General features: G+C 41.7%; 1 protein-coding gene across 4 annotated transcripts; it reads right to left on the bottom strand.

Moving 5' to 3' along the window:
- Window positions 1–6,316: 6,316 nt before the first annotated feature.
- Window positions 6,317–15,864, bottom strand: prr15l (proline rich 15 like). Of its 4 annotated transcripts, none has more exons than XM_062984142.1 (3): window positions 15,327–15,864; window positions 10,054–10,200; window positions 6,317–9,029 (listed from the first exon to the last, which is right to left on the bottom strand). In XM_062984142.1, the coding sequence occupies exon 3, from the start codon at window positions 9,001–9,003 to the stop codon at window positions 8,680–8,682; it is 324 nt and encodes a 107-aa protein (XP_062840212.1). In that variant the 5' UTR covers window positions 9,004–9,029; window positions 10,054–10,200; window positions 15,327–15,864; the 3' UTR covers window positions 6,317–8,679. The 4 variants fall into 4 exon arrangements, with proteins under 4 accessions (XP_062840212.1, XP_062840213.1, XP_003222537.1 ...); XM_062984143.1 differs by having other exon boundaries at window positions 10,094–10,200; XM_003222489.4 differs by lacking the exon at window positions 10,054–10,200 and having other exon boundaries at window positions 15,327–15,859.
- Between the last annotated feature and the right edge of the window lie 11,324 nt (window positions 15,865–27,188).

Raw genomic sequence — 27,188 nt, 5'->3', positions numbered from 1 at the left:
GAAAAGGGACAGTGGTGCAGACACTATAAAATTAATGCGGTTTGGCATTGCTTTAACTGTCCAGGCTCAATGCTATGGAACTGGGATTTATAGTTTAGTGAGGCACCACTCTGGCAGAGAAGGCTAAAGGCTTTGTAAAAGTACAACTCCCACGATAACATACCATTGGGCCATGGCAGTTAAACTGATGTCAAACTGCATTAATTCTACAGTGTTGATGCACACAATTTTAGAGTCACTGATCTCCATTTTATTTCAGATATTATTTCTGTCGTCAGTTAAGTTTTGGAAGAATCTAAATGCTGGCAGCGGGCCGTCCACCTTAGACATGTGAGGACAGAATACAATAAAAGGCAGGCAATAAAGTTTCACATCCCTTTGTCCCCAATCACCACATGCACAAGAAAGGGAGTGCCCTCTACCTGCTTTGATATAATTTTTATTCTCCATGATTTTTATCCTCTGCCTGAAGAAGCCAGTGAATCTTTGAAAGCTTATCTAATGTATTTTGCACACTTTAGTTGTCCCACTGTTCTGTAGATCCTATTGTGTCTATTGTCATGAGCAGCCTCTGACTTGAATGGGCATTTAGCTTTACAAAGGACCAGTGGATATGAAAGCTGCTAGAACTGGTTTGTTGACTTTGAGAAAAAGTGTTTCTCCTTGGTACTGGGGGAAAATTAAATTCCTGGCAAATCTTCAGCTGGTGATCTTATGCTGTTTCAGGAGAGGTTATTTTCCAGTCTATGCCTTTCTTGCACTTTTTGGTCTCTGGACGAAGTGTGGTCTGCTTACTGCTACACTGCCGTTTGTTGTGCTCAAGTCGTTTCTGAGTCATGTTTCCCCTCAAAAGAACCAATAATAAGGTTTTTTCTACAAGGTTTATTTAGAGGTTTGCCATTGTCTTTCTCTGGGGTTGAGACTAAATGACTTACCCACACACTCCCAATGGGTTTCCGTGCTTAAGTCAAGATTCGAACCCTAGTCTCCCAAAATCCATGTGTTTGTGTGTGCCTTCAGATTACTTGTTGATTTATAGTGACCCCATAAATCTCATAGAGTTTTCTTAGGCAAGGAACTCTCAGAGGTCTTCTAGTTCCTCTGAAACAAAACCAACAGCACCTGCTATGCTTTGGCGGTCTCCCATCCAAGTATTCAACAGGTGTGACCCTGATTAGCATCAAGGATCAGATGCAATATGGTGCCTTTGGGGTATTTAAGCCCTTACTATCCTAGGACAACCACTAGCTCATACTAGCTTTACTACGTTGACCTTTGGCAGCTCATTGTTATGGGAATGTGAGCTGATCCTAATCAAATGATGATTATGCAATGAACTTCTGATCTTTGGAGAGGGGTGTGTATGCCTGCCAGCAAACTAATATAATACACTTATACAATATTATAGACCATATCGATCAACACATCTGCCTCCTCCTTTGGATTTACTAGGGTTGGCTACTTTGAAGCACTTCAAAATTTGTTAACCCATTAAGCCCAAGTGTAGCACAAACCAGCTAAAACCTCAGAGGTGCTACAGGTACTAATAAAGATGAGTATGTCCCCGAGCATGAACTGAGTATCTTTAACTGCTAAGTGAAATTTATGGATTTGGAAATAGGAAATTTAGGGTAAAGATCTGGAGCACAGCTGTAACTTGTACCTTACAAAAGTCCCCTATCTATCTACTATCTACTTGTATTTCATTCCAGTGTTTTCCACTTGTGATAACCCATAGTCAAGAGGTCATTGTTTTGCCTATTACCTATATAATGAGAAATCAAAGGTAGGTGGAGGGGTTTGGGATGTGTATAGAATGGATCTGGCTGAAAAGCCCTTTTGTTATTGTTGATTTAATGCAGGACCAGCTCTCTCTGTTTTTTAAAGGGATGGGTGTAGTCGGCTTTGAAATTGAACAGAAATAAAGCACAGGGCCTTTTGGATACAAAGAAAGGTTGCATTGTATGGAGCCGTGCTTTGTGTCCAGTTCTCACACACGCAGACAAGCCTATCCAAAGTTTGCCCAAAGGGAACTGTATTTCCTGCAACTGACTCTCTCTTTATTGTTTGTTACCAAAACAGAACACAAGATGTTCTTTTGTCATCAACTGAGAGTCCACCTACATGCTGGGAATATAGTCTCCTTTCAGTAAAAAGTGAACAGGAAATGTCTTTTTATAAAGCCAAGTCTGTTGCTTGGCTGTGATAAATTTCATCATCCCACTGCCTTCTTGTCTTAACATATGGCTGTTCTTATGTCAGCATTGCTGTTAATTTCCATCATGTCAGTTTATGGTGATCCTATGAACATCTTCCTCTTTTCCTACTGCCTTTCTCTTTACCTGGAATTGTCGTTTCTATTGAGGATGAATCTGCACTATAAAATAAATGCAGTTTGACACCATTTTTATTGCCATGGCTAAATGCTGTGTGATCCTGGGATTTGTGGTTTGGTGAGACACTCTTCTGCCAAGAAGGCTAAAAGCCTTGTAAAACTACAGTTGACATGATTTCATAGCATTGAGCCATGGCATTAAAGTGGGTCAAACTGTATTCTACAGTGTAGATGCACCGAGTCATCTCATCTCATTGTATGCCCAAAGTGCAATAGCCTCAGTTTAGTCAATTTGTTTTCCAAGAAGTCTTTGAGTTTGATTTTATCTTGGACCCTTGATATGTCTTTTGGCCAGTCCCACAAGGCATTCCAGCACTCTGTTTCAAATGAACTCTTCCTATCCGCTTTCTTCACTGCCCAGTTTTCACAACCATATGCAGTAGGCCTTCCATTTTTGAAGGAGTTAGGCGTGCAAGACCTCAACAAAAGTAGAAAAACTGTGAATTTAAAATGCGATGTTGTTTTAATTAGCAATAACACATCTCTAAGAATTTCAGCGCTGAGCTGCTGAACTTGCCGACCAAGAGGTCGCAGGTTCAAATCTGGGGAGCGGAGTGAGCGGCTGCTGTCAGCCCCAGCTTCTGCCAACCTAGCAGTTCGAAAACATGAAAATGTGAGTAGATCAATAGGTACCGCTACCTATCAATAGATAACGGCGCTCCATGCAGTCATGCCAGCCACATGACCTTGGAGATGTCTACGGACAACGCCGGCTCTTCGGCTTAGAAATGGAGATGAGCACCAGCCCTCAGAGTTAGACACAACTGGACTTAATGTCAGGGGAAAACCTCTACCTTTTTACTAGGAATTTCTATGTCCTCCAAGATAACTATATCAAACCTCTGGCCAAATCACATGGTCCTATATGATTCGACCATGGCAGATAGAGTGTCAACATGGTGCTATAATTGTGTAGAGTGAATGGGCCCTGGGTATTGTTAAATTGGAAGCCCCAATAGACCTAGTCAGTGGATCTAGTGGTGAAAAATGTTGGGAGTTGTAGTCCAACTGCATTTGGAAAGGCATATTATTTCCACCTCTGCTGTAAATGCTCTCAGATTATGAAAGAACTATAGAGCGGGGAGGGAGGGAATAAGGGAGTTTCTAACCACAATATATTTATTGTCTGATCCCTTCCGCCCCACTCTTTCTATATGCACAGTTATAAAGGTTTTACATTTGAACACAGCAGGGCTGAGCCAAGGTATTTTGGTATTAGATACTACTGTCACTACTGTACTAAATATAGAATCAGTGTGGTGGTTAGACTGAGATTTGGGAGATTCAGATGTTAATCCCCACTGAGTCATGAAATTTAGTGGGTAACCTTGGGCAAGTCACTTTCTCACTCTAACCTACTTCTCAGGGTTGTTGTTAGTGAAAAGTGGGGAGAAAATCGGAGTTTGAAGGCGGAAGGTGGAGGTTCTAAATATAACAAGCAAAGCAAGTAAACCTCTAAACATATCCCACCCTACATAGACATGGAACATAATCCACCAGGAAGTTTATCTCTCTTTGTGTGTATACACATCCAAACAGATATACATATATACATTTTACTAAAATTCACTATACAAGAGGAATGGGCTGCCTCTCCTGACCCATGAGAACCTCATCCTAGATTCCCCTATTCATTGGAAGATGTCTGAAAAATCAAAAGACTGACTAGCCACAAGCATTTGCCTTTGAAATGCTAGCTTCTAATAGCTCTGGTCTATGATCAAGGGAGAACACTCTGCACATGATCAAGAGAGGGTTCACTTAGCGGAAATATGATGTAAAAACAACTTCTGGATAAGTATCCTAGCAAGCCTTGGTAGATAAAGACAGATAGACAGTTTTTTAAAAATTGCTGGGGCAGAAAGACCTACTCTGTAGCCTTGGCACTTCTTTTCGTTCCTACCCAGACATATTTATTTGAGCTTATTCATTGCTGGAGAGGCATTCTGTGAATGCTCAGACACCCTGATACTTAGTGTGTTCAAGAACGAAGGCTTCACATTCCAAACAAAGTACAGGTCAAATACACCAAACCAAAACACCACAAAATTGTTAACTGACACCTTTGCATCCTGATAGTTCAGTGTTTGCAAACTTGGTTTCATGACTAAAATTATTTAAAAATATATTGTTTATCAAATTTCCTGCATGCTATGAGTATGAGATATATATGAAACACAAATTAATTTCATGTGTAACTAGCGTCCTATCTCCAAGATGTCTCATTTTGTATCAGCAAATATTCCTAAATCCTAAATCCAAAGCACTTCTGATCCTAAGCATCTCAGATGAGGTCTGGGTAAATAGTTGGTAGTTAAAGTTTATTACTCTGACTTGAATTACACTTTTTGTCCATACAGTAAGAGCACTTTAATATATATATATAGTCAAAGTCACAACTGGGAGGGGTATGGAGGAAGTCTTAATTTAAAATATACACAGAAAGAAATGTATCTGTACTGTATTGTTGTTGACAGACAGAAATGTAATTATGTTTCATCTATACCACCTAATCTATATACATCTCATCAGAATGGTTGGGTTATCAATAGACCTTTGTTGCAAGTATTGGAAGTACAATGAATTGGAGATCTTTCTCTGTTGTATGTGCCATTTAAGAGAAAACCAGATGTTTTAGTGGGAGAACTTTGCTAAGATCTGCTTCTCACATAATTTTCTTCCTCAAAATGGATCTATAGCAAATTCCAATTTGGATAAGGCTATGACACAGCAGCAGGGGAGCCAATCCCCTTTCCTCGGCACCATAACCCCAATCATACATGCCTCTATATTGTTTCTGTAAGTTTTTCTCTCTCTGGCCTGAAGGCATTGGATTGCATCCCTTCTACAGGGATCAGAATTATACATCCCTTCCCTCTGTGACTTTGATCTAATTTGAGACACCCCACACCTAGTTGCAGAAAAAATTTACACTGGATGAACCAGCCTTGGGACTTCCAGTATACAGTAATGATTCTTTTTAATGTTTTGCAGCAGGCAGGAGAAAGCCCAGCAACCTTGCTAAACTGGGGAAGGGTGGGGACAAACCTATCAATCAGGCTGTTCATTTTTTTCTGTCTCAAATCTAGAAAGGGCTGTGGAGCGAGGCTTATACATATTCTTAGATTTCAACTCCCATCATCCTTGATCATCAGTCATGCATTATTGAGCCTCTGGTGGCGCAGTGGGTTAAACCCTTGTGCTGGCAGTTCTGCTGACCCAAAGGTAGGAAGTTTGAATCTGGGGAGCAGGGTGAGCTCCTGTCTGTCAGCTCTAGCTCCCTGTGCGGGGACATGAGAGAAACCTCCCACTGGATGGTAAAACATCAAACATCCAGGAGTCCCCTGGGCAACGTCCTTGCAGTTGGCCAATTCTCTCACACCAGAAGTGACATGCGGTTTCTCACACATTCATTCTGGTGTAGCAGAATTTATCAACATCAGGAAAGCCGCAGGTTTTTGGCCCTTGTTGGGCAAGAGTCAGTTGTGACCATGAAGAGAGCTTAGGAAAGGAGGGGATGTTGGAGCACAATTCCCAGAATCTCAAATCCAGCAAGGGAGTTGGCAGTGTAATCCAAAATATTTTTTCTAAGATCTAGTCAGGATGGCAGTAAACCCTTAAGACTGCAATAATTCATCTGGTGAGGTGAGCAATCATATCCATAGACACACATATTCATATGCACACATACATTGTTATGCGACTTTAAGTTGTTTCTGACTCATGATGACCCTAAGAAGCGTCCATCACAGGGTTTTTGTGGAAATATTTGTTGAGAAGAGGTTTGTCATTGCCTTTACCTTCCTCTGAGAGTGTGACTTGCCCAAGGTCACCCAATGAGTAGCCATGGTCAAGTGCGGATTCAAACCCAGGTCACCAGAGTTCTGGCCCAACCCTCAAAGCATTACACCACACTGGCTATTTATGTTTTGTTTTTGTTTTTTCCTTCCTTTTGGTAACTGGACCATATGGAACAACAGTTGGGACATTAGAAATGTAAATAGCTACAAGGCTTAGGAAAACAGGAGTGCAAAGTACAGCAAAACTGCAGCTTTTTTACAAGCACATGGTTGAGTTATTAATACAATTCTTTGCAGTGAAAGTTCACTTGGCTTGCCAGGCTGAGTTGGCTGGAATTGGCTTGGAGGTGACTGAACTGAATGTGAGAAAAGGACAACCTTGAATTCAGTGTGTGAAACAAACAGCAGCTTTATCAGATCTTTCCTACATTTTAACAGATGAGAGTCAGGACTAATACAAAAGTTTGCCACAAGTTTGGGTGAAGCTTTAGGCATGCACCTCAGGACAGAGTTGAAAATCCTTCTGCTCATATATTTCAATAGGATTTAACCAGAAATGCAGACTCAAAATATCCTCTAGTCCAGGCTTGGAGAATGCATGACCTTCCAGACGCTTTTGAAGTGCAACTCCCATTAGTCCTGGCCAATAGAGTCATTGGTGATACTTAATGGGAGTTGTAGTCCAGAAGATGGCTATATATCCCCAGTCTCACTTTAGTCTAGCTCTCCTTAGAAGGGACATAGAAGGGACATCTACCTGCCACCAAAACTCCTGTCCTTGTCCAAAAAATTAATCCTATCCTCTGTGTCACAAAAATATGCAGTATTAAGAATAAGAGGTCCCTGAAGATTCAAAACTAGTGAGCCCTGGCACATGGCAGAGAAAATCCTTCCTCCTTGAGGTTTAATGTTCAATTTGCGCTAGAGACAAACAATTTCTCATCTCTGAAGTACAGCAATTTTGGCTAGCATGAACAAATCCCACCCTAAGGGAAAGCATCGGGGTTGTTACTTATGAGTCAACCCCACCAATAGGCAGATTATGGATGTCATGAAAGGGTATCAAATTGTTGCCTATCTGTATTGCTTATTATCATATTGTATTTTTATTGCCAGGATTGGGGAGAAGTACTTGTACTTCTCCCCAATACTTGAGTACTTCATCCTCATGTGCCAAAATGACTTGCTCTGGAAACTATGGACCTTGAATTGGGCAGTGGGGATGTCATTTAGTGCTCCACCTCAAATGGCAAAATATCTCGGTCCTGATTCTACTGCCCTGTTCCAAGCAACACCCTGATTCCCTTTATGAAAGCCTTTGAGGGGGCCAAGGAAGGCAAGAGGCATATAATTTCCCAAATGAAGGGAACAAAAGAACCAGTTTTGTAGTCAAACTTGGTTGTAATCATAATAAACGGAGTTATACGGGGCGCATTATACAGATGTTATGGATTGCTTTGTAGCTAGTTACACAATATGTAGTCCATATACACCCCTGTTAATCTCTGAATCTAATCATCCATGACCTCCAACATTTAGCAGATGAAAACCAAGACACTTGTTGTCGAGCAGATCAGAGTATGGTCAAAATAGCAAATATTATAAATGAGGAAGAATACACAAGCTAGGAAAGGCTGCGTAATTTTTTCAGAGCTTATAGGGAAATGTTAGATTCCACCTGCTCCTCTCATCCTGATGAATTAGTTGAGTGGAAATTGTTTTGTTTTTCACTTTGGACTCAGTTTGTAGCAATTGAAATAAGCTGCGGGCAAAGGGGAGAAATGTGAGCAGGAGGAGGCAAAAATGAGCATTTTTAAATAATCTGAAAAAGTGTGGTGAAAGAGGATTAATTGACACCATTTGTGCCAAATAGGGACAGGCAGAGGCTATGGGTTTGGTTGGCTTTGGAACTATGGAACTTGATTTGACTTGGGGTGCAGGGAAGGGAGATCATTTCACTCACTGCTCTGCTTCAGGTGGCAAATAGTCTCAGTCCAGCTTTCTGTTGCACTAATAGCCTACCTTTATTAAAATATTTTATAGGAGAGGTAGGACAAAGGTGGCTCAATGGCACACCACCTTCTCCCTCTTGGTGCCACTTCCCAGCATTTGCGACCCAAGATGAGTGACCTTGTCTGGTCTGGCAGGGTTAATATGAAGCAGTTCTGCAAATGTCCTCTCACGCATTCCGCTTTTCATTTTTCCACTGCTAACTATGCAGCAGGTTTGCATTTCATGTAAATATTCTTTTTATTCCTTAAATTAAAAAAAGTAAAGAACAATAACAATAATAAAGTTCATTTCCCTCTGAACCTCCACTCTTCATGTGAAAATCGGGACCTAATCCTGGAGCCCCAGACAGGCCTCTCGTTAACTTCATTTGCAAATGTAATGGAATTGATTCACAGTCGGCTTCTCAGGGTCAGAGAAGCGTCTCCAAATAACCACCAAGGGTAATGAATGGGCACCTCCTTCATTCGCCCATCATTTCTCATCCCGGTCATTGCCAGCAAAAAAGTTGGGGTTTTCCGACAACGTGGCCCTGACTTTCTTCTTTTCCTTGAAGCGCCCGGAATTGGAGACCTTGACGTGTTTGCCTTTGGTGCTTTTGTCCACAATCTTCTCCAGCCGGGCATTGAATTCCTGCTGACTGTTTGCGTCGCTGCCACCATCTGCTCGCATCCCTTCTTGTTGGTTTTCATTATTAGCAACAGGATAGATGTCAGGGCTTTCATACAGCACCTTGGGAGTGGATTTCTTCTTCCGGAGAAAAGTCAACTTCCACCAGCTATAATTGTTTTCTGCCATGGTGAACAGAGAAGGACTTGTCAGCCCTGGAGAGAAGGAAGACCAAATCTGTTATTGCTAGCATCTTATGAATTGGATTCACTCTTTCCTCTTCATCTAGTGGGTCTAGATTCTGAATTTCATGCTTACCATTCCCAAACCCAATTTCATACTTTCCAACATGTCACAGAGGAAAACTAACATACATGTGGCCAAGTAAGAATATGTGGTCACGCTAGTGAGTTATTACTGAGAAACTGTACACAAGTCAGCTGAACAACCTTACAATTTTGGTGCATGAAAACTTGAAATTCATCAGTCAGAACAGGCAACTGCCCAAGATTATGGGGCTACACATTCACACAATTATTGTTGAAAGTAGTCCTTCAAGTAGATCTTAGATGACTACTTTCAATACCCATAGCACAACTTCACTTCTATTGTAGCTGGTGAAGGGGAAACACATTAAAATTGTCCACATGACAGTTTTAATTTTACAAAACAATAACATGAAGCCCAATATTCCCAACCCCAATACAAATATTTTGTTTTGGAAAGTACATATTGACATTCCTACTGACAGGAGAGTGTGTCCCTAAACCCTATTTCTGGATTAAGAAGCAGTGAAGCAATGGGTTAAACCCTTGTGCCAGCTGAACTGCTGCCTTGACGGTTGGGTTGCTGACCTGAAGGTTGGCAGTTCGAATCTGCGAGACAAGACAGGATGAGCTCCCGTCTGTCAGTTCTAGCTTGCAGGGACTTGAGAGGTCTCCCAGCAGGATAGTAACACATCCAGGCATCCCCTGGGCAATGTCTCGGTAGAAGGACAATTCTCTCTCACAAGAAACGACTTTCAGTGTGTTCTCAAGTCGCTTCTGACATGATTTTAAAAATCTAGATTGACTGGCAGTATAACTGTGCCAGTACCAGAGTTGACTATGAGTCCAGAGCAAAGAAATTGTGATTCTTTTTTTCTCTTCCAGATAGCTGAGAGATTCTGGGAATTGTAGTTTCAAATAACCAAACCCACAGACTTTTCGATGCTCTTTGTGATAGGCCGCAATACTTGACCTTGCCACAGGAGTGAGGTAAGTCTTATCTCAGAAATCACCGTGAGGTTTCTTGGTCCAAAGCCAACTTCTGACTTGGGTTGAAGCGGCTTCTATCAGAGCCTCAGAAGGTATTTGCTCAAGGCGTCGTCATGCTCTTACTTTTAATCTGTTTGTAAGCAAACAGAGAAGCATGTCTATAAGAGGAAGTGTATGCATGTGTTTCTGTGTGTGCATGCATGCACCTCTTGCCAATGCCAAGGCACCAACTATGGAAGTAGTTAAGAAATTATTCAAGATGGACAACCTTCAAGATAACACATCCTGCTTTATTGTCTTCCTGGAGGTACCCTCTGTTTTAAACACTAGCCAGCCAAAGCTATTGTCTTCCTGGAGGTACCCTCTGTTTTAAACACTAGCCAGCCAAAGCCCTCTTTAAGGAGAAATAAAATCAAAAGGAGGGAGTGCAGGTAACTGAAGCTGCCCATCCACAGGAAGCACCTGGATAACAGATAAATCAGGTGCATACACAGTAAAGTTAATGTAGTTTGACACCAGTTTAACAGCCATGGCTCAATGCTATGGAATCATGGGAGTTAAAGTTTAGTGATGCACTAGCATGCTTTGGTAGAGCTTGTAAAACTATAACTTCCATGATTCCATTGCACTGAACCATGGCAGATAAAGTGGTATCAAATTGCATTAATGCTACAGTGTAGATGCACCCCTAATCAACCTTCCTTGCTACAGAGAGGTAATTTTTTTCTTTACAATTTTACATGGTAGGAATTAATTCTATGTATATGGTAGCATATCCCAATATTGTGCAAATCTCAGCACTCTTTCTTCCTCTTTTTCGGGTAATGTGTAAGTAAGTGGCTACGTCAAAGGATTATTACCCTTTCGTATTTTAATAGACTGCTTAGAAATACTATTGTAGTTCACATTATGTCCACTACGTAGGACAAGCCACTTTTAGGTCTGTGTTACATTTAAGATGATGTAACATATGGGGCATCCAGGGAAATATGAGTTTAGGATCTTTCTAGTCTCCTTAATTTATGTTCCCTACTGTGAGACCAGTAGTTTTTAACCTTGTCCAAGTTAAACTTAACCTGAAAAGGCTCACATCAAAAATAGGAAGTGGCAGTAGCTCTGTGAGAATTTATTCTGAAAACTGTCCAAAATTGGTAAAAACAATCCCAATTCCTGATTGTCCTACTTCTCCAGCTATTTTAAAATATCTCGGTTTCTATTACCTCCTCAAATCCCCACTTTGTTCTCAGCTTTCTTCAATTGCTTTAAACTGAGTTTAAGATGCTAAAGTAGTCTGCAGTTGATGATGATGCTTTTCTAAGTGCCAAAAGTTGTTGTTGACCCAACACAGGACATGTCTCAAAGCAAGAACTAAACTTTCCTGGACCTGAAACAAGTCTAGGTACAAAATTGTGGCAAATGTCCATCGCCAAGGTGGTGACCTTGCCTAAGGGTGCATGTGGCTTTTAAAAGTCAACAGCATTCTAAATTTTGGGGTGGGGTGTCAGGGAGGAGTAGGTGCAACTCTGACGTCTGGAGGAGGCACTATATGGTCACTGGATGTTCTTCATGCTTGCTTTATGCTTAAAGTATTGGATCAGGACAGTGGTTTTCAAGGTTTTAGTGTCTAAGACTCCTTTTCTACACTGAGTAGCTTGACTGACAAAGATTAGTGTGCCCTACGTCAAACTCTAATGGAACTGCAAAATATTTGAGGATCTATTCTAGGGGATAAAATAATCCAAATAACAGATTAATAATGCCCATCATTTGGAAGAATGGAGCCCCTGGTGGTACTATGGGTTAAACCCTTGTGCTGGCAGGACTGCTGACCAAAAGGTTGGCAGTTCGAATCTGGGGAGAGGGGTGAGTTCCTATCTGTCAGCTCCAGCTTCCCATGAGAGAAGTCTCCCACATTATGGTAAAACATCCGGGCGTCCCCTGGGCAACATCCTTGCAGACGGCCAATTCTCTCATACCAGAAGTGACTTGCAGTTTCTCAAGTCGCTTCTGACATGAAAAAAATGGAAGAATCCAAATAATGGGCATAGAGTCCAAAAAAATCAGGACTCAGGAGCCTTTTCACGTTATACAATTATCACATTCTGATTCCACTTTAAGTGCCATGGTGACCACCTAAAGCAGTGGTTTTCAACCTGTGGGTCCCCAGATGTTTTGGCCTTCAACTCCCAGAAATTCTAACAGCTGGTAAACTGGCTGGGACACATGCAGACCTTGATGTCTACAGTTTAAGAAGGAGTTCTCTAACACATAGCTTTAGTGCTTTCCCAAACTATAAGCGTCAGGAGTCGAGAGGACACAGAGGTAGGTGGCAGTTAAAGTGGGATAATAATGGTATAGTTGTGAAATAGTGTGAAAGGGTCCCTTATAAGGCTCTACTCCCCATTATTGCTCCACAACCAAGAGGAAATGCAACACAGAAGGGCAGCTGTCTTTGGGGTAAACTCATCCACCAATAGTGATCTAGGTTTTCAAAAAATCACTGAATTTTCCCTGAAAAGTATTAGGATTGGTTTCCCAATCATTTCATAGAATTCTCCTTCCTCAAAAGTATGTACTGTCTGTTTGTAGGAACAAATAGCAAGCTGTACGAAAACAAGCAATTAAGGAAAGTTGGGGAAATTTCTTTTTCAGATGAGAAAAGGTTCAAAGGGCATCTTTCAGGGATACTGCAGGTGTTTACAAACTGGATATCCTGTCTCTAGACAGAAGCTACTAGGATCTCCCTCCCCATGGTAACCCTTCCTGGAGGGATGAGGATGACAGTGGCCACACCACAAAAGAGGATGCAGGTTTCCAAAGAATTTGCATGTGCTACTTTATATGTATGCATGCAAATTTAGAAATGGTTACAATGATTTAAATAGAAAATCAATACCTCTCCCTATAGTAACCAGATTGACTTTATGGTTGCTTCCTGGGTGTGCTTATTTGGATGTTCACACTGAACAGACAACTTGAAGACCAAACCCTTCCTCCTCCTTATTTAGAAATATTGTCTTCTAAAAACTATAATTCTCAGAATCCTCGATATACGAAACTCGCTTCCCTTGCTGGTTGGAGGATTGTGGAAGGTATAGTCACCAAAAGTAACTCTTCTAAGCTATCTCTACGAGTGAAACACTTGAATTAATTGGCAAATCATTCCGACAAAGACAAGAGTGGTCAGCCAGACATCAATCTCCTTCCCAGCTCTCTACTAATAGAGATTTCCCTCTTTGCCTAGCTACACTATAGGTATCAATGTGACCCTGAGATGGCTGGAATGAGTTTATCTATCTCAGCTCCCTTATTCCCCTAGGTGGGATGGAATTCACATTTTTAGTAATCTTCCATTAATTCGTCAGCTAGATACTCCAGTCTTTCTTTCCCCAACTCCCATTGGCTCTAACCAGTGATGGATGGGAATGATGAGAGTGATGATCTACCATATCTGGAGGTATCTGTTTGGGCATGCTGCTATAGTCCCTTCATGGAAACACCACATCTAATGTTCCTAAGTTAGAGACTATGATGATTATATCATTTTCAAACGGGGTAAACTGTTCAGTATAGACAAGGGGTGAATCATATAGCAACTCATCAGATAATGTTCAATTGCAGCTGTCGGTATTCTTCAGACTTATTCGGAGGAGATTTGCCATTGCCTTCCTCAAAGGCTGAGAAAGAGTGACTTGCCCAAGGTCATCCAGGAGGTTTGAACCCTGGTCTCTTGACGGTCTAGTCCAGCACTCAAAACACCAGTTCTCTAACCCAACATTTATATATTGCAAATATCCCACAATTCTTTTAAGAAGATCAGAGCAGCATATTGGAGCCTCCTAAGCAAAAATGGTTTGGGAAAGTTGTTTATTTGGACTACAGTTCCCGGAATTGCTTCTTGGCAGTGGGTTGGACTGGATGGCCTACGAGATCTCTTCCAGCTCTGTGATTCTATGAATTTCCCAGCCAGTATGACCAATATGTTCAAGGATGGGTTGTCCAGAAAAGTAAATTTTTCAGCTTTGCGGAACTTTCTGCCATTCTAAAAGGGGATTATGGCAATCAAGTAATCATCATAGACATGGAGAAAATGGCATTTTTCTCTGTTCAAAAGATCGCATTGTGAACAGTTGGGGAACAGTTGCCACAAAAGTATCCTAGTAAGGAAAAGATATCTGTATTCTGTACAATAAATGACCAGCAGCTATACTTTTAATATGTGGACCAGGCAAAACTGGCAACTTTAAATGCATATTGTAGGAATTGTTCCTGAAGAGCCTTACCACCGTGATTTTATTTAGAGCATTTTAAGTGTACGTGATGCATAAAGCATGGACACATGGGATAAACCTGTGGATTCAAATAGCTCTACTTCACGCATATGAGGAACTCAGGATTAGAAAGATATACAGTAGAGTCTCACTTATCCAACATAAACGGGCCGGCAGAATGTTGGATAAGCGCATATGTTGGATAATAAGGAGGCATTAAGGAAAAGCCTATTAAACATCAAATAAGGTTATGATTTTACAAATGAAGCACCAAAACATCATGTTAGACAACAAATTTGGCAGAAAAAGTAGTTCAATATGCAGTAATGCTATGTAGTAATTACTGTATTTATGAATTTAGCACCAAAATATCATGATATATTGAAAACATTGACTACAAAAATGTGTTGGATAATCCAGAATGTTGGATAAGCGAGTGTTGGATAAGTGAGACTCTATTGTACCTTCATTAATCTGATTCTACAGTACAGGAAAAACACTATTAACAATTTAGTTGCTTCTCACACATTCTCATTTTCCATCCTGTCTCAAACATATCTTGCCGGCTGTCCTTACCTGAATCCTCACAGCAAGGCAGTAAATCAGATTATGCTGAGAAGATACATCCTGTCCAAACCAACATAGTGCCATTCCAAATCCAGAAAAAATGAGAAACAGTCTCTTCCAGACTTTGGATTAGTACATTTTTTGTACTAGCATTCCTAACCAGCTTAAATATTAGACCAGGTAGCTCAACACCTGAGGGGTGGTAATCCACCAAGCCACTTTCTGAAGCTCTGATCTTACACAGCTCGATACTTAACTCTGCCCACTCCAATACATTGGTTTCAGGCTTTCCATCTGTTGGACTGATCAATAAAACATTTGCCGTGGTGGTACTGAGGCACAAGACTCCAGGCAGTGGTTCAAGTTTCCCTCCTGACACCCCTTCCCGGTTGCCGCAAGAGTGCTTTTACCAACATACCTGTTCCCTGGGGCTTCTAAACTTTGTTCCACCACCGGATTGTATGTTCAGCCGTTGTGGGCAAAGACCAACATGAAGAACAGGTGGGATGGAAACCGGACGATGGGGTAGATCTCTGTGGCAAAATGAGCAGGTTCCTCTCCTGTAACCGGTAGCAAAGCGGTTTTCACATCACAGGTGTGTCGAGGTGCCACATACCTGTTCCTGCTGCACCTTTCTCTCTGTGTGTCTCCCTCCCTCCCTCTCTCTCTCTCTTTCTTTCTCTCTGTATGTCAAGGTTAACTGGAGACGGGGCCACTCCTGTCTAAAGTAAACAGGAGCAAATAGAGGCCGAGCTGAGAGAGATCTGAATATTCATGACAAAAGAAAACTAAGCATTTTCCTGCGGAGAGGTGCTCCAGTTCAACCCCATCAAAGAGGAGAAGAGGGGAGCATCTGAGGGTGTAGATTTGAAGCAGGTGAAATTCCAGGAAAGCAAAAAGTTGCAGAGAAAAAGCCCAGGCAACCCCAGCACATGACTCCTAGGTTACTGTAGGTATTTGTTTGTTGTGGCAAGACCTTTCCGAGATACACCCTACTTCCTCAGGTGTTTTGTGCTGACTCAGAAAGCCATAGGCAACATATATTATGCATTTGCACACACATTCATGCGGTATGCTGGAATGCTGACCAGGTTAACCAAGTTAAAATGTAAAAGACTAGAATGACAAAGATTGCATCCTGATAAATAGGGTGTAAAACATCTTACGTGTTGCCTAAGGCATGAAGGTGTAAAGGCCAAATAAAGATAATGACATTTTGCAGTGAGAGAAAACTATCATGACAAAATATAGTCCACATTCACTTGGGTTAGGGCATAGGACCACTATGTAAGTTAAAAAAAAAACACACAAATTAAGAAATTGCTAATTTTTTTATTCACAAAAACACCTCTTTAGGAAATTCTCGGTCTTCCGGCATAACTCTACAGTCAATCTCTATTGCAAGCTGGCCATAGAATCGCAATGGAAGACCCAGAGGTTCCTAGGGAAGTTTCCTCTTTAGAAATTTCTAGCGTAACTGGAAGAAGTTGACCATGGAGTCACACTGGAAGACCTAGAAATTGCTAGAGAGAACAATTCAAATCAAATCATCAAATCCACAAAAGTCAAAACTGCAAATGTGGAGGGCTTTCTATATTCATGGCACAGCATCTGATTTACAAGGACCAATTCACCTGTGCCGGTGTTGCAATGAGGTAAAACCCTTGTGCCGGCAGGACTGCTAACTTGAAGGTTGGGTTGCTGACCTGAAGGTTGCCAGTTCGAATCCGAGGAGAGCGCGGATGAGCTCCCTCTGTCAGCTCCAGCTCCCCATGTGGGGACATGAGAGAAGCATCCCACAAGGATGGTAAAAAACATCAAACATCTAGGCATCCCCTGGGCAATGTCCTTGCAGACGGCCAATTCTCTCACACCAGAAGCGACTTGCAGTTTCTCAAGTTGCTCCTGATACGAAAAAAAAAAAAGCTGTGTTTGTTCATCACTTGACATGTTGTCATTTGATTTTTGGCAGACAAAAATGTAAGATGCCCCTATTTCTCCTGTTCATTGGTAGTATTTTGCCTGACAAAGGAATTTGGACTTCTTGTAACCAGGTCCAAATCTTTCCTATTGGTTGGCCTAATAAAGCTATCGGTCAAAAATGATTTTAGGAGATTTCCTATGTCTACTAATGCCTTTTATTTATCCATCCGAGATTACTTTGAACACTGTGAAGATTTGGTCTGGAATGTATGTAACCTGTACACCTTTATAGGTATATATTCATCCCTTGAGGTTGTAGTCACCAGGGGATGATTGGCACACACAAACCAACCCTTAGCAAATTTCAGCTTAGGGACTGCATGCTCTAGTTGCCAGTTATTAACCATTTCCTTTATCCCCACCCAACTTTTCCGATAGAGCTTGATGGGCTGCGTGTATGATATTTTTTAACCCTCATTAACAAGCCTTAAGGTAGAAACACCAGCAACCATCCTTGTGACATTTTAAAAACTAACAAGTTTTATATGACATGCTTTTTTGTGGATTTCAGCTCACTTCCCAAGATCATATCAGCTAGACAAGGAAAAAAATGACAATTGGCTAAAGAGGTAATGATAGGCATATTTACAAGGAAGTAAACCTCACGAACTATATTTGTTGTTGTCATGTATCTTCCAAGTCATTTCTGATTTATGGCAAACCTAAGGCAAACCTATTATAGGGTTTCCTTAGCAGGGTTTCCTCAAATGTTTTTTTCCCCCATTGCCTTCTTTTGAGGCTGAGAGCATGTGATTTGCCTAAGATCATCTAATGGTGCAATGCCTGAAACCCTTGTGCCAGCTGGACTGCTGACCTAAAGGTTGGGTTGCTGACCTGAAGGTTGCCGGTTTGAATCCGCGAGATGGGGAGAGCTCCCATCTGTCAGCTCTAGCTTGCGGAAACATGAGAGAAGCATCCCACCGGGATGGTAACATATCCGGGCATCTCCTGGGCAACGTCTTTGTAGACAGCCAATTCTCTCACACCAGAAGTGACTTTCAGTATGTTCTCAAATCGCTTCTGACACAGTATAAAAAATCCATTGCCCTTCTATAGTCAAGCAGGGATTTGAATCCTGGTCTTCATTCAGGGTTGTTATCCAGTGGTAAAACTGCTATATCATGCTGGCTTTCCATATTTTTATTTTTTAAATCGTGTCAGAAGCAACTTGAGAACATACTGCAAGTCGCTTCTGGTGTGAGAGAATTGGCCATCTACAGAGATGTTGCCCAGGGGATGCCTGGATGTGTTACCATCCTGCTGGGAGGCTTCTCTCATGTCCCTGCAAGCTAGAGCTGACAGACGGGAGCTCATCCCATCTTGCGGATTTGAACTGGCAAGGCTCTCCAGACGTAAATAGGTTTCAAGACTATCATACTAAACTTACTTTTAAAGAAACATGCTTTGGATTATGCAGCAGAACCAGTTTAAGAAAAACTTTTCAGGAATTGAATGTGAGCTTCCTTAATCAGTCCATCACTTTTCATAGTCTTCTGAATCTAAGGACTGGTTTACGTGTGAATAATCCTCTAACTCTCAGTATGTTATAGTGACTCCCTTCTGAATCTGTGTCCGGCCCCCATTAAAAGTGTCATTATATTGTATGATATCAAGGATAATAAAATCTTTGTTCTTTGAGTGTGTCCTTGGACAAGCAATTCACACAGATGACCTCAGTGCTAATGAAATTGACCACAAAGATGTACGTGTGAACTTGTCCTGAGAATAGTGACTTTAAAAACAGAATGTCCCAGGAGATGGAACACCTCTGCCAGTGGCATTTCCCCCATTTTAATGCCACATTTGTGCCCATTAATTTTATTAACGAGAGACCAACTTGCTTTGCCTGTATAAAAAGCTTCAGGGCATTGTGGCAGGTGACAGCACCCATTAACAGAGCTTTCAAAAGTGACTTTTTGGACTACCTTACACAGAATCAATGAGCCAATATTGTCATCAGGGAAAGTTAAGGTGCTGTGATCCAAAATGCACCCCATTACGAGAAAGGAAAGCCCAGCTTTGTTCTGCTTCTCACTGAACTCAGGCTGGATCTACACTGCCTTATATCAGAAGATCTGATCCCAGACTATCTGTTTATCCCAGATTATCTGGCAGTGTAGACTCGTATAATCCAGTTCAAGCATATGGTGTTGTCGAAGGCTTTCATGGCGGGAATTACTGGGTTGCTGTGAGTTTTCCGAGCTGCATGGCCATGTTCCAGAAGCATTATCTCCTGATGTTTCACCCACATCTATGTCAGGCATCCTCAGAGGTTGTGAGGTCTGTTGGGAACTAGGCAAATAAGGTTTATATATCTCAGACTACACAGAGAAGCCATTGAAATCCACAAGCATGTGGACAATTTTTGGGATGTAGGACAATGTAGATCCAGCCACAGCCTGAGCGAGCCCTTTCCTTAATCATCCATGGACTTTCTAAAAGAGGGAAAGGAGGGATGCTTGCAGGCTCCTCCTATGATTAAAGTAAAAGGTAAAGGTTTCCCCTGACGTTAAGTCCAGTCATGTCCGACTCTGGGGGTTGGTGCTCATCTCCATTTATAAGACGAAGAGCCAGCGTTGTCCGTAGACTCCTCCAAGGTCATGTGGCTGGCATGACTGCATGGAGCGCCATTACCTTCCCACCAGAGCTATACCTATTGATCTACTCACATTGGCATGTTTTCGAACTGCTAGGTTGGCAGGAGCTGGAGCTAACAGTGGGCGCTCACTCCGCTCCCTTGATTCGAACCTGAGACCTTTTGATCTGCAAGTTCAGCAGCTCAGCACTTTAACACACTGCACTATCGGGGGCTATGATTTGGAGAATTAAAATTAACAATGCAAAAGCATGGGTATAAACTCAGATTGCTAAATTATTTTTTTACTGGTCATTTCAGTCTTCTTGGCATGGGGTTATTTTATAGCTGGTGATAGGCTACAACCCATTCACTGGCTAGGGAAAGTATGTTCCTTGCATCAGAAACTTTCCAGGTGAGGCGGTGCTCTCCCATGGTGTGGAATTGATTTCTATCAGAGGCTCATCTAGGCAGTCAGTGTGCATTTCGAACATTTTGCTCCAAATTTTTAATAACTGTACCTCTATCATATAAACCAGAAAGTCCTAGGGCGGAGAAAGTTAGGGCCAAATTCATATTCATCTATCTAGCCTTCTTGTGAACCTAGAGACCATTCCGTTTATGATGCCTCACAGGATCATTGTGAGAATAGAAAGCTGTGTGGGAAGGGACCACACACATGCTGTTGAGAATCTTATCAGGAAGGCAAGATTTAAATGTATTAAAGCAGTGGTTCCCAAAACTTTTTGATTCATGGAACCCTTTTTAGAATCTGTTTCTATTACGGACCCCCTTAGCCCTACCCTTTGTCTTACAAGTTAATGGTGTTTAGAAATAGCGATAGGGGGGAGGAAGAGAGGATAGACAGTAAGGGACTGTAAAGTAAAGAGATATCTAAACCATTGAGCAATTGGTTGCTGTGAGTATTCTGGGACATATGGCCACGTTCCAGAAGCATTCTCTCCTCACATTTCATCCACATCTATGGCAGGCATCCTCAGAGGTTGTGAGGTCTGTTGGAAACTAGGCAAATGGGGTTTATATATCTGTGGAATGTCCAGGGTGGGAGAAAAAACTCTTGTCTGTTTTAGTGTGATTGTTGCAATTGGCCAGCTTGGCTAGCAATGAATAGCCTTGCAGCTTCAAAGCCTGGATGTTTCCTGCCTGGGGGAATCCTTTTTTGGGAGGTGTTAGTTGGCCCCGATTGTTTCTTGTCTGGAATTCCCGTTTTCTGAGTATTGTTCTTTATTTACTGTTCTGATTTTAGAGAACAGAAAGGAGGAAACCATGAAAATGAACAAAGTCTGGCTACCAGTATTTTAAAAACTCTAAAATCAGGACAGTAAATAAAGAACAACACTAAAAAAAACCCAGAGGAATTCCAGAAAGGAAACAATTAGGGCCAGCTAACACCTCCCAACAAAGGATTCCCCCAGGTAGGAAACAGCCAGGCTTTAAAGCTGCAGGGCCATGTCATGCTAATCAAGGTGGCCAGTTACAACATTCACACTTGCCTCAAACAGACAAGAATACTTTCTACCACCCTTGTCTAGTTTCCAACAGACCTCACAACCTCTGAGGATGCCTGCCATAGATGTGGGCAAAACGTCAGGAGAGAATGCTTCTGGAACATGTCCATGCAGCCTGGAAAACTCACCCAGCAAAATATGGAAAAGAACCCAGCAATTCTGGCCATGAAAGCCTTTGACAACACAGTTGAGCAATGTCCATGCAATTAAATTGTATTTTGAAAACTTTGAAATTTACCATAATATCTCAATATATTCTCAGCTACCACCAATACACATGATATTGTCAAAACTTGGCCATACATAAAAATTATTCCAAAGTTGCAGGGTTGTTGTATGTCTTTCCTGACGTTTCGCCCACATCTATGGCAGTCATCCTCAGAGGTTGTGAGGCATGGATAAACTAGGCAAGGAAAGTAAAAATATATATCTGTGGAGAGATATTCCAAAGTTCAATAAATCAAACAATTTACATTACAACAGAACTAGAGTGCGCTGTTGTGCAGCAGTACGCCTAAATTAAGACATAACATAAAATAATGTTTAAATGTTTAATAAGACACCAGTGGTTACTTTTTTTTTTTGCAGAGTAACCAATTCAATTTAGCAAATTTCTATTAATAGAATCATAGAGTTGGAAGAGACCTCATGGACCATCCAGTCTACCCCTACCAAGAAGCACGAAAATCACATTCAAAGCACCCCTGACAGATGGCCATCCAGTCTCTGCTTAAAAGCCTCCAAAGAAGGAGCCTCCACCACAGTCCGGGCGAGAGAGTCCCACTGCCGAACAGCCCTCACAGTGAGGAAGTTCTTCCTGATGTTCAGGTGGAATCTCCTTTCCTGTAGTTTGAAGCCATTGTTCTGCGTCCTAGTCTCCAGGGCAGCAGAAAACAAGCTTGCTCCCTCCTCCCTATGACTCCCCCTCACATATTTATACATGGCTATCATGTCTCCTCTCAGCCTTCTCTTCTGCAGGCTAAACATGTCCAGTTCTTTAAGCCTCTCCTCATAGGGCTTGTTCTCCAGACCCTTAATCGTTTTAGTCGCCCTCCTCTGGACACATTCCAGTTTGTCAACATCTCCCTTAAATTGCTGTGCCCAGAATTGGACACAGTATTCTAGGTGTGGGATGGGGGTTTGGGGCACGTGCAGGGTCTGTGGTGTGTAATATGTTGTATGTCTTTGTTTGAATGTTAGGGTGAACTCTTATATTTAATTTTTTTAAAAATGAGTAGAATCCTAGATTGAAAATAGTGGATAACATGTAGAAAGAGCAATTCTATATGTTTTGAGTTACTGATAATATGTACTCAATGTTAGAATTAACCAGTTGATTGACTAATGTAGATGTGCATGTACATTTCAAAAGGATTGTTATCTGACTTGATCTCCTATAATTTGCTGTTTTGTTATGTAACATATCATTAATAAACTATTTATCCACCAAAACAAAAACAACAAAAAACACAGCATTCTAGGTGTGGTCTGACCATTCAGAATATAATTTCTAGTTTTCTTATTTTGATTCTACTTTTTGTTTTTTTTATTCTTTAATGTCATTCAATTTGTATTTATTTTATTTTCCTGGAGCGGCCACGGACCCCCTGGGAAGTGCATGAGGAGCCCTAAAGGCTTGGTGGAGCACAGGTTGGGAACCACTGAATGAAAGGAACTGACAAATTATATTATCAGTATCTGCTTTCGTGGATTTGAGTCTGACTGGCATGTTTTCATGGACTGGAAAAGCTCCCATTATAGGCAGAAGATCTCCAGTCCCCATCTCCCTGCTTCTCTTGGCCACTTAAGAGTTAAGACCTCCATCTCCCACTTTACTTGATTGGACTATTGTCTTTTCAAAATCTATTCTTTCCTTTTAGAAGATTAGTCAAACCAGACTCTGGCTCGGGCAGTTGCCAGACCGGTTCCTCTCCTCTCTCCCTTTTCTTATAAACTAGTGTGAAGGGGGAGCGTTCCCTTTCTCATTCAGCACATATTCTCACTACAAGAAAGGGTTCATTCAGCTGGTTTGCTTATGGGAGCTTATGGGAGGCAGATATTGTTGGGCTAAACTCTCATAGGTCCTGGAAAATCTAATTCAGGGGCTGATAGAACCCGGAGTCCAGCAGCATCTGGAGAGACAGCAAATCGCCCACCTGTGTGCTAGAACAACAAGTTGTTTGGGTGGGGATGGATGGGTGGATTCATAAACAAATTTTCTAAAACAGCACCTGCCTCAAAAAATCACATTTATATCCCTGTTTGAATTACATTAGGAAGGGAAGAGGTTGGGTCTTAAGAAATGTAGATGGTCATTGCCATCACATTTAGCCAAAAAAACAAACGAACTCCCCAGTAACTACTAAAACTAAAGATGCTATTACAATAGGTAAGAAGGAATGCCCCCTTCTTTTATAATCTTGAGCACTGGTTTGAATTTTATTTTAGCACTATCTTGACCGGGTTATTTGAAAAAGTCATTTTTTAATTGCACAAATTCATAAGGTTGCAGGAGAATTACAACTCACATCATGCCAGGTTAACCCCCTGACACACCATCAATGCTTAGTTTGTTGGGCAAGTTTGATCTCTAGATGCATCATCGGTGGGGTCCGTGGGGTCTCTGGCTGCAGGGTGAGCTACAACTCTCACCATGGTGAGTCAGTTCTCCTCAAACTCCACCAGTAGGTTCAGTTGGTCATGGGGATTCTGTGTGCCAAGTTTGGTCCTGGTCTATTGTCAGTGGAGTTCACGGTATCTCTGGATGTAGGTGAACTACAACTCCCAGAAACGAAGGTCAGTTCCCCTCAAACCCCTCCAGTAGGTTCAGTTGGTCATGGGGGTTCTGTGTGCCAAGTTTGGTCCCGGTCTATTGTCGGTGATGCTCATGGTATCTCCAGATGTAGGTGAACTACAACTCCTAGAAATGAAGGTCAGTTCCCCTCAAACCCCTCCAGTATGTTCTGTTGATCATGGGGGTTCTGTTTGCCAAATGTGGTCCAGGTCCATTGTCAGTGGGAGTCACATTGTTGTGTCTTGATGCAGGGTGAACTATAACTTTCATCCCGTTGAGTCAGTCCCCCAAAACCCTCCAGTCTGTTCAGTTGCTGATCAATTCATCTCTGTGTGCTGTGTGCCATAGGAAAGGGTAAGAAAGTGTTAAGGAAGAGGTAGTGAGCGGGGTCATGCAAATTCCACCACAATGGAGAGAGAAAGGAACCTTGGGATATGACGCTCACTGTAACCTGCAATGTCCTTGGAGGTAGGGCCATTGTTGGCTCCTTAGCACTGTGGGTTATAGCTGTCTGTGTGAACGAACACCTCTGCCACATCCACACATCCACATTTTCACTTTTATGATGTGTATAGATGTTTAATAAAGGATGCTGCTTGAATCTCTTGTGCTTAAACACAGTCTGGCCACCCTACATGGACTCTACAGGAAAAATTAGATGCACTTAAACCTCATTGAAATCAGTGGGTCCTGAATTAATCCCAAGTATAACGTTGTCTGAACACAGGCCAATGGATATACATAACAGGTTTGATCCTGGCTTGCTATATCCACACTGCACAATTATAGCAGTTTGATCCCACCATAACTGCCGTGGTATGAGACACAGAATACTAGAATCCTAGATTCATAGAGATGGAAGAGACTACAAGTGTTGTAGAAGGCTTTCATGGCTGGAATCACAGAGTTGTTTTATGTTTTCCGGGCTGTATGGCCATGTTCCAGAAGTATTCTCATGACATTCTCAGTGGTCCATGAAACTACAAATCTCAGGATTCCATCTTTCAGAGCCATAGCAGTTAAAGTGTGTCAAAGTGCAATAATCATATAGCAAGGAGATAATCAATGGGACACATCAGCCACAACTAAGGGAATTTCCATGGGTCTTCTAGAAGCATAACTATGTCTGAATCCTAAAGTAATTACCATAAGTTTGTTATCTTTATTTAGCCCAAGGCTTATGTGTAAGCACTGCAGTGTGAGGCAATTGCCTTGGGCAATAGATGCTGGGAAGCAGTAGCAAGGTGCGGAAAGAGATATCTTTGTGCCAAGTAGTGTGGAAGATGATAGGCCATTATCAGTTTTGAAGAAATATTCAATTGTCAATCCAATTCATCTTATACGTGGAAGAGAAGGTTTGCAGTTTTGCTCCCCACCTTATGAAGAAAACATCTTGAGCAGCCCTGTTTTTGATCAATACATTTTAACATAAGAAAATAATAATTTAGTATTTATTATATAATCTATAATAAAACTTATTACTGAGATGGTGATCTTCTTTACGTAGATGACATTTTTGCATCTCATTGATATCTCCCAGGCTCAGGGCCCTTTCACACAGCCATATAACCCAGAACATCAAGGCAGAAAATCCCACAATATTTGAACTGGGATATCTGAGTCCATACTGCCATATATTCCAGTTCAAAGCAGATAATCTGGGATGTTATTCATCTGTGTGGAAGAGGCCTCAGCAAGAACTAGAATTGTTAGAGCTACAGATGAATAACTATATAATAAAATTATAATGCAATAACTAGAGCATGAAAATTAATGCCTTCAAATCATTTCTGACTGAAGGCGACACTCTGGTGAACTTAGCAAGGGCTTTTCTTGGTTCAGAAAAGGTTGGTTGTTGTGTTCCTCCAAGGCTGAGAGAGTGTGACTTGTCCAAAGTCACCCAATGGGTTTCCATGATCAAACCGGGATTCGAACACAGGTCTCTAGTGTCACAATCTACGCTGGAACTACTACATCAAACTGGCTCCATTACTTAAGATCACAGGAGATTAGTGTAGATGTTACGGCATAGACTTTTCAAAGAACTTCCACTTCTTGGCAACATGATCACCTGATATGGAAATGATGGGAGAGATTGTGAGATAATTCAGACTGTTAAAATACTTAGCAGGGCTGACTCTACCAGTCTGATTGTTATACATGCAATCAGTGTTTGTGATGAAAACTTTGGCACTGTACCACGCATGTGATTCGGCGAGTTCTTTGTGTTTTTTTCTCTTACGTTTTCTTAGGACCTGTCCTGTAAGCAAATGAATGTACCGAGTCGAGAGCTGATGCTTAGCATTACTGCTATGCAAATATTCCACCAGCCCTACAATTTAATTTCCTTCTCTCTCCTTCTGCTTCACAGACTTTTTCCAGAGACACAATTCTAATAATAATAATAATAATAATAATAATAATAATAATAATAATAGTGCGGTTTTCAGGCATTGTATATTTCTGCCACTTCTGTGACTGTTCATTTGTATTTTGATTCTGTAGCCCACTTGTCGATGGATGTCCAGAATCAGCAGCATCCACCGCGGTCCTTTTTATCCTGGGTGATGACCGAGCCGGTATAGACTTTGTTTTGGTTTGATTCTCCATAATGCTAATGGGTTAGGTGCTCTTGGTTCCATTCTTCAGCTGAGGCCTCTCTGGCTTGGTTGGACCTGCAGCTAACTACCGCCAGCACAGCCCTCAGCGTCCTCGAAATGATTAAGCCCTCCCACCACTGCAAGGTGGCACCTACGGGGGGTGGGACTTCCGAATCCAGACTGACAAAGTTCTGGAACACAACACACCAGACATCACAGTTGTGGAAAAGAAAAAGGTTTGGATCATTGATGTTGCCATCCCAGGTGACAGTGGCATTGACAAAAAACAACAGGAAAAACTCAGCCGCTATCAGGACCTCAAGATTGAACTTCAAAGACTCTGGCAGAAACCAGTGCAGGTGGTCTCGGTGGTGATGGGCACACTGGGTGCCGTGCCAAAAGATCTCAGCCGGCATTTGGAAACAATAGACATTGACAAAATTACGATCTGCCAACTGCAAAAGGCCACCCTGCTGGGATCTGCGCGCATCATCCGAAAATACATCACACAGTCCTAGACACTTGGGAAGTGTTCGGCTTGTGATTTTTTGATACGAAATCCAGCATATCTATCGTGTTTGCTGTGTCATAATAATAATAATAATAATAATAATAATAATAATAATAATAATAATAATAATACCCGACTGTTTACGAATTCACATTGAGCTAAATGACAAACTTCTGCAAAGTTTTGTGTGGGGACTGTTAGACAAGTGTGCCTCAGAAAATCCTTGGCGATTTGGGGTGTATCTTTGTTGTTTCTTTGTTCAGTCACTTCCGACTCTTCTTGACCTCA

The sequence above is a fragment of the Anolis carolinensis genome, chromosome 6 (genome assembly GCF_035594765.1).
Source record: "Anolis carolinensis isolate JA03-04 chromosome 6, rAnoCar3.1.pri, whole genome shotgun sequence".
NCBI classification, from domain to species: domain Eukaryota; kingdom Metazoa; phylum Chordata; class Lepidosauria; order Squamata; family Dactyloidae; genus Anolis; species Anolis carolinensis.
The sequence above is the reverse complement of the archived record's forward strand: the minus strand, read 5'-3'. Positions and strand labels throughout refer to the sequence as shown.

Coding starts and splice junctions, on each gene's coding strand:
- prr15l (XM_062984142.1), bottom strand. CDS start 9,003: ATGGCAGAAAACAATTATAGCTGGTGGAAGTTGACTTTTCTCCGGAAG.